The sequence below is a fragment of the Danio rerio genome, chromosome 4 (genome assembly GCF_052040795.2).
Source record: "Danio rerio strain M-AB ecotype USA chromosome 4, GRCz13ab, whole genome shotgun sequence".
Lineage (NCBI taxonomy): Eukaryota > Metazoa > Chordata > Actinopteri > Cypriniformes > Danionidae > Danio > Danio rerio.
The window spans coordinates 27230192-27244620 of NC_141024.2; the positions used below are offsets into that span (position 1 = coordinate 27230192).

The window sequence follows — 14429 nt, forward strand, 5'->3', positions numbered from 1 at the left end:
ACAAGAACATATATACTCTATTGTCATAACTCTCTTTAATGTTTTTTATTAAATCACATGGCAAATTTTCCCTAAATTTGTGCTAATTTACATTTAAGTTCCCTTGCAAGTGTGAAAAAATAATTTGTAGCCTAATTAGAAATTACAGGCAATTATCATCTATCCTTGTTTGTAAGTGTGGTGGTTTGGAGATTTTGTTGAATTTGTGGATCTGGTATGTATGTGTTTGTGGCACATGTTTAATTATCTTTGTCTGTTTTCATTGCCTTTTCAGGGGAGTTGGAAAAACAACAGGGAGCCAAGACTCACCCCATCAAGAGCAACGGTACTCAGCTTGAGTTGAGAGGAAGACAAGGTTCTCCTTCAGGTACAACAAAGACACATTTATATGTTGTAAATCATCCATTATTCTAGAATTCAACTCAGAACGTTTTGTAAAAAGGAATGGTCCAAAATCCCTCCTGACCATTGTGCAGGTTTGATCTGAAACTACAAGAAATATTTGGTTGAAGTTATTGCTGCCAAAGGAGGGTAAACCAGGTATAAAAATCAGGATGGGAAAGTCAGATAGATGTAACTGTACATAAACTATAATTACATAATTATACACATAACTAAGACTGCTTAAACAAGTTATTTACGTAAGACTAAACAATATTGTGCAAGACATTGCTCTAACTTGTAAGATAGAGTTTAAGTAAAGTGTCTTGTGCAAATAAACAAAAGAGTGTTTCTGCAGCTGCTTTCTGCATCACTCACCTGTGTGATGTACACAATGTTTTTTTCTTCTCCCACAGATATGAAGTGATTGTCTGTTGGAGAGAATTGTCTGCTACAAATGTGCAAACAGGTGCAATTGTCAGGGAAAGTGTCAGAGAGGTGAAGAAGAGTGTGTTTTCTACAGGTGGTTTGTGATGCCTACTTCAGCTATGTAGAGCACACTCAGAATTGTGTAATGTTTTGTGGAGAGGAGGTCCTGGTTTTGGGACCTGGGATTGTGTATAAGATTTATTAGAAGAATAAAATAATTGGAATTGAGGGCTCTAACAGCTGTTTAGTAGTCTAGCTAAGTAAGCACTAATACGCTAAACCTCTATCCTGATGGCAAGAGCTGGAAGAGACGGTAGAAGGGATAGTTGGAGTCATTCACATTATTTGCTTTGGCAATGTAAAAGTAAAACTCTGGATGGAGGGTTGCAAGGCAAGGCAAGGCAAACTTTATTTATAGAGCACAATTTTACACAACCGTAGTTGATCCAAAGTGCTTTACAATAAAATAAACTAGACAATAAAACTAAAAATAACTGGTATTAAAAATACAATGAAATATATTTAAAAGTAATTCTAAAATATAAATAATAAAAAATAACATGCATGCATCAGTCAAAGGCAAGAGAGTAAAAATGTGTCTTTAAGTTAGATTTAAAAGCATCCAAAGAAGGAGAGATTCTGATGTTCAGAGGGAGGCTGTTCCAGAGCCTTGGGGCCGCAACACTGAAAGCTCGATCACCCTTTGACTTGCAGCGAGACCGAGTGACAGACAAAAGAAACTGATCATGGGATCTTAAGAGTCTACAAGCTGTATATGGCCTAATAAGCTCGCTGACATAGGCCGGGCAGAATTGTGCAAAGCTTTATAAGTGAAAAGAAGAATTTTAAAATCGACCTTGTATTTTATAGGTAGCCAGTGCAATGAGGCAAGAACAGGGGCGATATGATCTTTTTTGCGAGGCAATGATCATCTCAGCTGCCTTCACTGTCCACTGGAAGTCTTGCAGTCAGCAGCATTGCAAGTTTCCATACCAAACAATGATGCAGCTAATCAGCGCACTCTGTACTCTCTTCCCCTTTTCAACAGATGGGAAAGTATAGGCGTTGGTGTGCTATCTTGGTCTAGGTGAGATCCTCTGTGATAAGCACTTGTAACTTCATGCTATTGACAGTTGTAGGTGCTCAAGGGAGTTCCTCCTGAAGTCCATAACTATCCCGTTGTCTTTCTCACATTGAGGGTGGTTGTTAGTGCTACACCATTCATTCAGCTGTATTGCAATGCTATGACTGTTGCGCAGTAAAGATCGCGGCTAGCCTTTGCAAAAGGGCAAATCACCCCAGTTGTTCCCTGCTTTGCAGCGGACACTCGGGCAGATCTAAGGGTTCAACGAGAGATAATCCCTCGCCCACGGGCCCGCAGACCTCTCGCTGCTCCAAGCGCTCAATCTAAGCACCCTTTGACTTGCAGCGAGACCGAGGGACAGACAAAAGAAACTGATCATGGGATCTTAAGAGTCTACAAGCTGTATATGGCCTAATAAGCTCACTGACATAGGCCGGGGCAGAATTGTGCAAAGCTTTATAAGTGAAAAGAAGAATTTTAAAATCAACCCTGTATTTTATAGGTAGCCAGTGCAATGAGGCAAGAACAGGGGTGATATGATGTTTTGCGAGGCAATGATCATCTCAGCTGCCTTCACTGTCCACTGGAAGTCTTGCAGTCAGCAGCATTGCAGTTTCCATACCAAACAATGATGCAGCTAATCAGCGCACTCTGTACTCTCTTCCCCTTTTCAACAGATGGGAAAGTATAGGCGTTGGTGTGCTATCTTGATCTAGGTGAGATCCTCTGTGATAAGCACTTGTAACTTCATGCTATTGATACTTGTAGGTGCTCAAGGGAGTTCCTCCTGAAGTCCATAACTATCCCTTTGTCTTTCTCACATTAAGGATGGTTGTTAGTGCTACACCATTCATTCAGCTGTCTAATTTTCTCTCTGTAGTACTGTCATCATTGTTACTGATGAGACCTACCACCATTTTGTCATCAGCAATACTTGATGATGTGGTCGGAGTTGATGATTTATGTTTTTTTTTTATTGTTCTTTATATATTTGGCTTTTCAAAATTCTGAGATTAATATTTCATTCTAAATAGTTTTTAATATAATTAAATGAAACTTTTAATGGCGACGCAGTGACGCAGTAGGTAGTGCTGTCGCCTCACAGCAAGAAAGTCGCTGGGTCGCAGGTTTGAGCCCCGGCTGGCTCCGTTGGCATTACTGTGTGGAGTTTGCATGATCTCCCTACCTTCCTGTGGGTCTCCTCTGGGTGCTCCAGTTTCCCCCACAGTCCAAAGACTTGCGGTACAGGTGAATTGGGTAGGCTAAATTGTCCGTAGTGTATGAGTGTGTGTGTGTGTGTGTGTGTGTGTGTGTGTGTGTGTGTGTGTGTTTGTGTGTGTTTGAATGAGTGTGTGTGAATGAGTGTGTGTGGATGTTTCCCAGAGATAGGTTGCGGCTGGAAGGGCATCCGCTGCGTAAAAACCTGCTGGATAAGTTGGCGGTTCATTCTGCTGTGGCAACCCCGGATTAATAAAGGGACTAAGCCCCTTTATTAAAAAAGAAAATGAATGAATAACTTTTAATATGCCGGTACTGTCAAATAGATATTCCAGTTGTTAAACAAAAGCATTTAAAAAAAATCTAGTTAAAATGTAAAAATTAATTGTACAGCAGAAAAAGTGTTTTGGAATCAGATAGTGACCCCCAGAATTGTAGTAGTCTAGTAGCCATATTATGAAATCCATCCATGGTGAAGTTAGAACCATGTAAAAAACATCCAAAACAGGTTCTTACCCAGAAGTATGATTTAGAACAAGACTTTATCTGTCATAATAGCAAAATGTTTTTAGCACTTGGTCTTTGATTTGTGTGAAAACTCAACTCTAACAACTCTCAATGCAGAAATTTCATAATACCCTACCCTTAATTTAAACATGTTAGACTAAAATATAAAGGCTAATATATCTTAGAAAGATGCTAGAAACATGTTAATTTCTGCAGGCACAGTGTTGACATGGTAACAGTGAATCTATGCATGCACATATAGCCACAACTTTTAGGTTAAAACTATATCATACTTTTAAAAAATATTCATTGATAATCAGATCAGTCAAATAATGATTTTGAAATGAAACTAAACTTTTACTGAGTTGTAAAATGTAGTATTATTAATGTTATGTTTATTAAATTTCAAATATGTATTTAAGTTTCAACAATATATTTGCTAAATACGCTTTTCTTTTATATTATACTCTATATTCAGTTATTGTAACAGTCTGATTCTAAATCTTTTCTTAGGTAAACAGGACTTGAACATATCACAGAGTGGACTCAATGCAATAGAGGTAAGAGCTGTATTCTCAAAGGTAAGTCCATACAAACCCCTAGAACTATATGTCAAAATCAGCAGCTTAAAGCATATGCACATAATGTTAGCGAACAGGACAATAATAAACACCAATAGATGACCTTCTACCTCCCCTCATGTCATTTTTAACATAATTGGCACCAAGCCCAGTAGTGCACTGATGATCATGTCTGTTAAATGAAGAATGAAGATTATCAGGAGTCACAGCTGGATACATTCATTCCTGATGGATCAGAACAGAGTGTTTAACTACTGTTCTCACACTCCATAAACAAGAAAATATGTGAATATCAAACAACCACGATGTCAGAAATAGCCAGTGGTGACAATGATGGAGAGGAAGAGGTTACAATTTCTACACCAAGAACTTGATGATTTTATTTATTTTTTTTTTTTTCTATTTTTTTTTTTTTTATTAATTCTTTTTAGGAACATGGAGATATAACAAATAACCCACAGTAAAAGCATCTTAATTAACTAGCACATCCTAATAGCAGCATAAAAAAAGAAGAAAAAAACATACAAAGATAAATAAATAGTAAAATACAATGCAATACAATACAAGGCGGGTTCCCCTTCGGTTGGGGAACTCCAGTGCTATAAGTGGATTTGATGTTAAAAGCCACGTATGGGAGGATTCGGTTCAGAAGCTGCTTGTCTGAAAGAGTATTGAACGGGCCAATGAAAGCAATGAATTGGCAGCGTAAGCTTGCACAGGGGTGCTTCATTGTCAATTATCCCAGCATATAAGCACACCTGGAGCGAGCAAACGCCATCCCTTTCGCTTCAGAGACTTTTCTGATCGAGTCAATTAGGGTTCCTCCTGCTGTGATCCAGCGATGCCGAGCGAACGAGAGCTTCTCCCGGTCCAGAGTGTGTACAACGCAGCGGCAGACAGTCGAGCTGGGTTTTCTCCCTTGTCTGGCGATCCTTTGGGTCCGGTCCTCCAGAGCGGTACGTATAAAGTTGCAACTTCACAAAGAGAGCAACACAGTCGTGCAGCACGTCCTTTTCAGGACGGCGCTCCGACTGTGCGTTTCTGGATGCTGTGGGTTTCTGTCCTCGGATGATGGGCACAGGCACTGTGTTACATGCTCCAGCATGTTAATGCACTGCTCGCGGGCAGTTCATGTCGTCATTGCGATGCTATGACTGTTGCACAGTAAAGATCGCGGCTAGCCTTTGCAAAAGGGCAAATCACCCCAGTTGTCCCCTGCTTTGCACCGGACACTCGGGCAGATCTGAGGGTTCAACAAAAGATAATCCATCGCCCACTGGCCCGCGGACCTCTCGCTGCTCCAAGCGCTCCATCTAAGCTCCGGGCGGGGGAAGCGATCCGTCTAACAGATGGTAGCCCTTACGCTCGATGACACCGGAGACCAGACATCCAGCACGTCATCGGAGGGAGGGCTTTCATTGTGCGATGATGATCCAGACCCGCTCGCCCCCTTCGGGCAGGTGAGCGCTGTTAAAACAGATCCTGAAATGGACATGTTAGCCGTGCTTTCCCGGGGCTGCTTCGGCCGTGGGTTGGAGATGGTTTATCCTCCAGCTCCGCGGCCAGACCGACTAGAGGGGCATTCCCTTCTTCCCAGAGGTGCACAGTAGGCTCACGCGGACTTGAAGGGCACTTTTTTCTGCTCGTGCTGCGTGTCCCTCCATCCTCACCACTCTTGACGGTGGAGCAGCCAGGGGGTATGTGGCGATCCCTCAGGTTAAGTGCACGATTGCAGTTAATCCGCGCGGCGCCTCTTTTTGGCGGGGTCCGCCTCGTCTCCCATCCAAAGCCTGTAAGTTTTCTGCTCCCTCGGAGCTACAGCTTACAAAGCTGCGGGTCAGGATGCTTCCACGGGACCCTTGCGCTTCCCGGATCAGCACACCTGCTCCACGCTGCCCCACCTCTGGTATGTCAGCGGTTGTAACAATGACGCCATTAGCGAGGCCTCTGCCTGCCTGGTTAGCGTGGGCCAGCCCCTCGCGGTGGCTCATACGCACAATCGGAATTGGCTATGCGATTCAGTTTGCGAAACAGCCCCCCAAGTTCACGGGCAGGTATTTCACCAGGGTATACCCCCTGTCCGCCCCTGTCTTGCGAGAGGAGATTGCTGCCCTCCTGGCGAAGGGTGCAATCGAGCCGGTTCCTCCAGCCGAGATAGAGAGCAGGTTCTACAGCCCGTACTTCATCGTACCCAAAAAGAGCGGTGGGTCACGGCCAATCCTAGATCTGCGCGTTTTGCAACACTGTCTTCACAAGCTGCCATTCAGAATGCTTACGCAGAAGTGCATCCTCCGATGCGTTCGTCCTCAGGATTGGTTTGCAGCTATAGACCTTAAGGACGCGTATTTTCATGTCTCCATTCGCCAGTTTCTCCGGTTGCGTTCGAGGTCGAGCGTGGCAATACAAGGTCCTCCCCTTCAGCCTCTCTTTGTCTCCGCGGGTCTTCACCAAACTCGCGGAGGGTGCCTTAGTGCCCCTTTGGCTTGCGGGCATCCGCATTCTCAATTATCTCGACGACTGGCTGATTTTAGCCCACTCGCGTGAGTAATTGACTATGCACAGAGACGAGGTGCTCCGGCATCTTCGCCTATTGGGGTTGCAGGTCAACCGAGAAAAGAGATCCTCTGCACCGGGGCGAGTTTGCTCTTTTCTCGGGATGGAGCTAAACTCAGTCACCATGGTATCGCGCCTCTCCGGAAAGCGCGCTCGCCTGTTGCTGAACTGTCTCAGGGAGCTCGACAGCAAAATAGTGGTCCCACTGAAACACTTTCAGAGGCTCCTGGGGCATATGGCTTCCGCTGCGGCTGTCACGCCCCTCGGTTTGCTTCATATAAGACCACTTCAGCACTGGCTTCTAGATCGAGTTCCAAGACGCGCATGGCATGCGGGTGCACACCGAGTCTCGGTTACTGTGCTGTGTCGCCGCACCCTCAGCCCCTGGAACGACCCCTCGTTCCTGCAGGCCGGTGTGCCTCTGGGACAGGCGTCCAGTCATGTTGTTGTTTCAATAGATGCTTCCAACATGGGCTGGGGAGCCGTGTGTCACGGGCATGCAGCTGCGGGCCTGTGGAAGGTGCCCAGCTGCATTGGCATATCAATCGCCTATAGCTGTTGGCAGTGTTCCTCGCTCTCCACTGCTTTTTTCTGGTGCTGGAGCAACAACACGTGCTGGTCAGGACGGACAGTACGGCGGCGGCAGCGTATATCAACCGCATGGGGGGTAGGCGCTCTCGCCGCATGTCTCAGCTCGCCCGCCGTCTGCTCCTCTGGAGTCACCCGCGGCTGAAATCGCTGCGCGCCATTCACATCCCAGGTATGCTCAACCGTGCAGCTGATGCGCTCTCAAGGCAGCAAATTCACTCTGGAGAATGGAGACTCCACCCCGAGTCTGTTTAGCTGATATGGGCGCAATTTGGGGAGGCCAAGATCGATCTGTTTGCCTCCCCGAGAACGCTTATTGCCAGTTGTTCTTTTCCCTGACTGAGGGCACTCTCGGCGTGGATGCACTGGCCCACAGCTGGCCTCGGGGCACACGCAAGTATGCGTTTCCTCCAGTGAGCCTACTCGCACAGCTGTTGTGCAAGTTCAGGGAGGATGAGGAGCAGGTTCTGCTAGTTGCGCCCCTCTGGCCCAACCGGACATGGATATCAGAGCTCTCCCTCCTCGCGACCGCCCTCCCCTGGCAGATCCCTTTGAGAGAGGACCTACTTTCTCAGGGACTGGGCACCATCTGGCAACCTCGCCCTGATCTCTGGAACCTCCACGAGTGGTCCCTAGACGCGAGGAAGACTTAGGTAACCTGCCGTCTGTGGTGGTTGATACCATCACTCAGGCTAGAGCCCCTTCCACGAGGCGCGCCTACACCCTGAAGTGGAGTCTATTCACTGAATGGTGTGTCTCTTGCAGAGAAGACCCCCGAATTTGCCAGAACAGTGTTGTGCTCTCTTTCCTTCTAGAGAAGCTGGAGAGCAGGCTGTTGCCCGCCACTCTCAAGGTTTACATTGCCGCCATCTCCGCTTATCATGACACGGTAGCTGGCGGCACCGTGGGAAAGCATAACCTCATCATCCGGTTCCTCAGAGGCGCTAGGCGAATTAATCCAACTCCCCCCCCTCTCATGCCCTCTTGGGATCTCGCCCTCGTTCTCACGAGCCTGCGTTCAGATCCCTTCGAGCCACTCAATTCAGTATCCTTAAGATTTCTGTCCTTGAAGACAGCTCTGCTGGTCGCGTTGGCCTCCATTAAGAGGGTCGGGAACCTGGAGGCATTTTCGGTCAGTGACTCTTGCCTGGAATTTGGGCCGGATTTTTCTCACTTTATCCTGAGACCCCGCCCGGGTTATGTGCCCAAGGTTCCTACCACTCCCTTTAGAGATCAGGTAGTAACCCTGCAAGCGCTGCCCCCGGAGGAGGCCCTTTCCTTACTCTGTCCAGTTTGCGCTCTACGCATTACGTGGACCGTACTCAGTACTCTAGATCCTCTGAGCAGCTCTTTGTCTGTTATGGCGGTCGGCAGCAGGGAAGTGCCATGACCAAACAAAGATTTTCCCACTGGATTCTTGTGCTTATTTGAGGAGAGTTCAGCCGCGTCCCACGGGAGTGCGTGCGCACTCCACTCGGAGCGTTGCATCCTCTTGGGCGTGTGCACGCGGCGCCTCTTTAACAGACATCTGTAGAGCTGTGGGCTGGGCGACACCCAACACATTTGCAAAGTTTTACAATCTGTGAGTGGAGCCGGTTTCGTCAAGGGTATTAGGTAACCCTTGGTGATTGAGGAAACAACTCGGTGGGGAGTTGTAATATGCTTGCGGTGCCCTTTTTCCTTAACACAGAGAGATGTGCACCTTCCTGTCTGTCAGTAAAGTTCCCCGTTCTGTGAGCCCTGCAGATTCCTCCGAGGCCCCCAGGACTGACTCAGCGGAGGAGTCACTTGCTGGCCCACTACGCTAGGTCTGCCCACTGGTTAGCCCGCTTTTTGGGTATAGGTGCCGGCTATGTGCGATCCCCTCTGGCGATCCCATATGCTTTTCCGCCACGGTTCAGTCCTCCCTCTCAGGTGGACCTGTGCCTTCCCAATCTGCTAACCCTCTTCTTATGCGCACTCCCCCTTTTTAGGGTTAGTCCATATGTTTCCATTTGTCTCCCTCATTGGGTGCAGATGGTCTCCGCAGCATCCTCCCTACTGGGATTGCACGCTTCCCAACGTACTGTCGTATTCCTAGAGTTATCTAGACGCTAGCGACTCCCAAAAAAATATACCTATTCCGTAAAACTTCTTTTGAAGTGGGGATAAGTTAGGGCCAAGGACCGCGCCTTCCATGATTTGGGTACGTCACGCTTGCTTGACGGCCCTATCATCGGAAGTGTTGGTAAGGTGCAGTCAATATGCCGTTTTCCATGGTCTCCCATACGTGGATTTTAACATCAAATCCACTTATAGCACTGAAGTTCCCCAATCGAAGGGGAACGTTCGAGGTTACAGAAGTAACCCTTTGTTCCCCGAGGAGGGGAACGGAAGTGCTATACTCCATCGCCATAATGACTGTCCCTTAGCTGTTAAAAAGTCTCTTCAGCTTAAAAGGATGGTGTTTGCTCGCTCCAGGTGTGCTTATATGCTGGGATAATTGGCAATGAAGCACACCTGCGCAAGCTTTCAATACTCTTTCAGACAAGCGGCTTCTGAACCAAATCCTCCCATACGTGGATTTTCTAGATCAAATCCACCTATAGCACTTCCGTTCCCCTCCTCAGGGAACGAAGGGTTACTTCTGTAACCTCGAACGTTATTCATCAAAAAGTATATCTTAGCAGACTACATAGTTTAGGTTTTTTTTATGTTGCCTAAGCTTTAAAGAATTCAAGACCATTTAATCTTTTTGCAAAAGCAAAGAAGTGGGGGCTTATTAAAATGTCTGCCTAAAGTCACAATATTGTTAACCAAAAATTCCACATCAGAACTGAAAAAAGGTGAATATTTTACAGTTTTAAAATCAAAATCAGTTATTATGTATTTCAATCTTATTCAAACAGAAATGTCATCCTATAACTTTTTTGAAGATTTGCCTAAATAAAACATGTTCCAATGACTCTACAGTATGTCTGCTTCACAAAAGGTACTAACATTACAATCCATATTACATATACATTTCTGAGGAACTCATTACAAGGATAAATATCAATAATATTTTGAACTGAACTTCTTTTATCTTTGGTAGAAGTGAAAGAGAGAGAAATCTTATTCAAGTTCGAACCAGAAAAAAAAAAGCTGTCTATTTACTAACGTTCTTAAAGTCTTATTATTACAGCTCTGCTCTGTAAAATTAATACCAGAGATAATCAGATTACCCAATCTTGGTATCACAAAAGAATAACCCAATTCCTCTTTAATCCGCTGAACCAAACCAACAGGAATAGCATTCAGCAAAGACATATTCAAATCCTGAGTACAAATGATATAATGATACAAATAAAAACACAGATTTCCTCTTAGTACGGATATGCATATTATTCTACAAAGAACAACTATGTGGCAAAAAAATAATAAAAATTGTCTGTGGATTAACTTCCAATACAGACTAGGGGCCCTATCATACACCCGGCGCAATGTGGCGCAAGGCTCGGCGCAATACTTGTTTGGTAGTTTCAGCTTGGCTCAAGAGTCGATTTGAGGCGTTGCGCTACGCTGTTTAAATAGCAAATGCATTAGCGCTCATATGTGCGTCCATAGGCGTTCTGGTCTAAAAAGGAAGGCGTTCTGAGGCGCACTGCTGGCGTTGCTATTTTGAGAAACTAAAATAGATTTTTCATTAGACCAAAACAAACCCGGTCTAAACTCAGTTGCGCCTCGCTTACACACTGCTTAATACACACAAGAGAACAATAGGCAAATATCTTTACATATAAAAAATTTAAATATTAAGGATATATATATATATATAGGATATAAGAATAGTTATAGGATATAAATATAAAGGATTAAACTATTACAAAACATACTATTTTCTAGCCTACATAAATATGAAAAATCACTGCTTTTATGCCTTCTTCATCTCGGGAGGCTTTTTCAGTTCATTCATAACAATTTGCTTTTGTATAATGTTATTATTATTAACATTATTATTTATTATATCCATATTTATATTTATTTTATTAAAAACAAGCTTAGATTTGCCTACCTGTCAGGTTTTAGACCATAAGGGGTACAGCATGTGATTTAGGATATATATATGTTCATTTATTCGTTTGCTGGAAATTAGAACTGAATTTAGAAATAGTTTTGAAACGAATATTTGCGCTTAACAAATGCAATTAATTATTTATAGACTAATTGATGTCTGTGCATAAAGGTTTCCCTATCCAAGAGCGAAAGTGAAAGTGATCCATATCTCTCATTCTCACGCAGTAGATGCTCTGTTTAACAGTTTTCTGTTAAAAAAAACTGTTAACTGTTAACTGTTTGCTTGTGAAATGCTCAGCTTTTCCACTTAGACTTACTTTATGTCCTGTAAATAGCGAATGCGCTTATGGCGCGACGCAGCTTTCTCTTAAAGTAAATGGGAGATGAGACTGTAATTGGTTTATTCTCAAAGCACACCTATAACTCATTAAGAAAATAAACTCAACCCTTTTAGACAATGCACCATGGCACAAAGCGAATTTTCCTGTCCTTAAATTAGCAAAAATACGTTCTGACACGCCCTGAAAGCGTTTGCACCCTGCGTTTTGTGCTCTGCGCATGGACTGTCAAAATAGAGCCCTATGACTTTGAAAAGATGACAATTTACACAATTTACACCAACTTTGATGGCTCAAAATTGCATCTCAGGGCCAAAATTGCTTGAATTGGGCTAAAGCACGCTTGCCCCCCTCTTCCGTCTCCCTTGATGGCCTGCACTTACATTGCATTTGTACCTGAGCATACTTAGGTCATCAATGATGCACTGTTCAGTTAGAAGCACTCTTGCTCAGTACAGTGGTGATTTATTTAGTTAAATTGTTTTAGTCGTTTGGGATGCAGTGACACTCATATATTTCAAATATTTCGCCGAACAGATCACCCACTTTTGATGCTCATAAACAATCATAAAATCATTGTGCTGTATTTGCTAAAGGTGCAGCTGTCTTGAAGTGAGGAGTTTGCGTCTTTAATAATCTATGACAGTTTGCGTTTATTGAACAGTAAGAATAATTAATAAACACATATAAAACAGGCTCTTAAAACTCACGTCTCGTCTTTAGTTTCGGGCTCAGGCACGCTTTGCACTCACACTACAAGCGTACCACGCCAAACCCCAAGCAGTGGCAGTTCTGGGGTGGGGTTGGTGGTGGCAGGGGGGGCTGGTGCCCCCGTGTCAATAAGCTTGGCTCCCCCCCTGGCCCCCCTTGGACGCGTATTTTTGTGTCAAAACGTCACAGAGAAGCGAGATCAGCCATCTGTGGCACACGCTCTGAGTGGCGCGCGCAGTCGTATGGCGCGCACTCGCTCTCTGCTTTTGCGCGCTTTCTCTCGCTCTCTCTGTCAGTGTGTGTGACGGTGCTGCGCACTTCAGTTCTCCGCATTCGTCAGAAGTTAACCCCCAAATTGACACAGGTAATAAAAATACTCAACTTCAGTCATGTTCACTATCAAAATGTCCGCTGTTGATAATATTAGACTTCTGTTTTCAATAGCGATTTTAAAACTTTTAATAGAGGAAGTGCTCGGCTATGCAGAGGTATTAATAATCAGAGATTGAGTGTACGTAGTTTTACCTTCGGAAATGCAGTCTTGAACTTACAAATGGTCGGCAAGTACCGGAGAACAGATTAAAAACACATTAATCCAGTTTAGTTTTCAGTCACGCTCATGTAAAAGTAATATTCAACTCGTTTAGTTTAGCCTTCATTCGTTTTTGATTTTAGTCGTGACATAAAGCACGAGTCATCAACACATGATTTATTACAACAAGTTTTTAAACATAATAGTTTAACTAACAAATTTCTAATAACTACTTTTTTATCTTTCCCATAGTGACAGTCAGTGCACAACATTTTACTAGTATTTAGCAAGATAGTTGTATTCAAACAAAGTCCCTTTAAGTACTTTACAGTCTTTGATTCAGATTAAAGTGTAATTTAAAGATTAATTAGGTTATGTTAACTAGGAAAGTTGGAATAATTAGTCAAGTTATTGTATAACTGGTTTGTTGTGTAGACAATCAATAGAATATGCAGTAAATATTTCTTAAGGAAGCTAATAACACTGACTTAATTTTTTTTATATTAAAACTGCTTTTATTCAAGAAATAAACTATAAGAAATAAGACTTATTATGACTTTAGAAGAATTATTTGTGTTTTATAGGAAATACTGTGAAAATCTCCTTGGCTTAATTTAGATCACTTGGGAAACACAATTTTAAATTAATGGGATCTGCAATCCCATTAATTAATAACTGCATCTGTTAAAGTTTACAGGTGTAAAAATGTGCCTTGATGTACTTGAATGTTAGAAATGTGTTATCCTACAATACAAAGTTACTTGTCAAATAAATTAACATGGATGATTATTTCGAGTTTAAGTTATTTAATTAGCTTATTTATGAAGACAGGGCAGCACAGTGGCGCAGTGGGTAGCACAATCGCCTTACAGCAAGAAGTTCTCTGGTTCAAGCCCTGGCTGGGTCCAATTCTGTGTAGAGTTTGCATGTTCTCCCCGTGTTGGCGTGGGTTTCCTTGGGGTGCTCCGGTTTCCCCCATAGTCCAAAACATGTGGTATAGGTGAATGAGTTAAGCTAAATTGTCCGTGGTGTATGAGAGTATGGGTGTTTCCCAGTGATGGGTTGCAGCTGGAGGGGCATCCGCTGCGTAAAACATATGCTGGATAAATTAGTGGTTCATTCTGCTGTGGTGACCCCAGATTAATAAAGGGACTAAGCCGAAAAGAAAATTAATGAATGAATGTTTATGAAGACTGCAGAGTGATGCATAAAAAATGACTTCGAATAATTGTTTAAATAGTTTGTGATGTATGTTAAAGTGTGCCCCCTAAAAGTACAAGTGGCCCCTGCCCTCCAGTTACTCTGGTCTAGAACCGCCACTGAGCCCAAGTGAACCGTGTTATGTCACACCTCTTTCAACCAGGCCAGGGCTGCCAACTGAACCATGCCTGAGCCCAATTCAGTGCACTCACACTTCTTAAAGATCTCGGAAATGGGCCTGGGCATGGTTCGGATAGCATAGTGAGATTATG

The 14429-nt window shown here is 43.8% G+C and overlaps 1 protein-coding gene across 23 annotated transcripts in view; it reads left to right on the plus strand.

Annotated features, from left to right (window-relative positions):
- The window catches only part of iqsec3a (IQ motif and Sec7 domain ArfGEF 3a), a 259936-nt gene that overhangs the window by 231474 nt on the left and 14033 nt on the right, over window positions 1-14429 (plus strand). For 8 of the 23 annotated variants that reach the window (XR_015483220.2, XR_015483221.2, XM_087248285.2 and 5 more), the window contains 2 exons: window positions 275-367; window positions 4133-4179. Coding sequence is in view for 6 of the 23 variants with exons in the window: in XM_087248285.2 (XP_087104411.2) it covers window positions 275-367; window positions 4133-4179 (140 nt within the window). In the remaining 17 variants the exon portion in view is untranslated. Of the gene's footprint in view, window positions 1-274; window positions 368-797; window positions 905-2571; window positions 2611-4132; window positions 4180-14429 lie in introns of all 23 variants that reach the window. The other 15 variants (XR_015483215.2, XR_015483214.2, XR_015483223.2 and 12 more) reach the window with 3 other exon arrangements.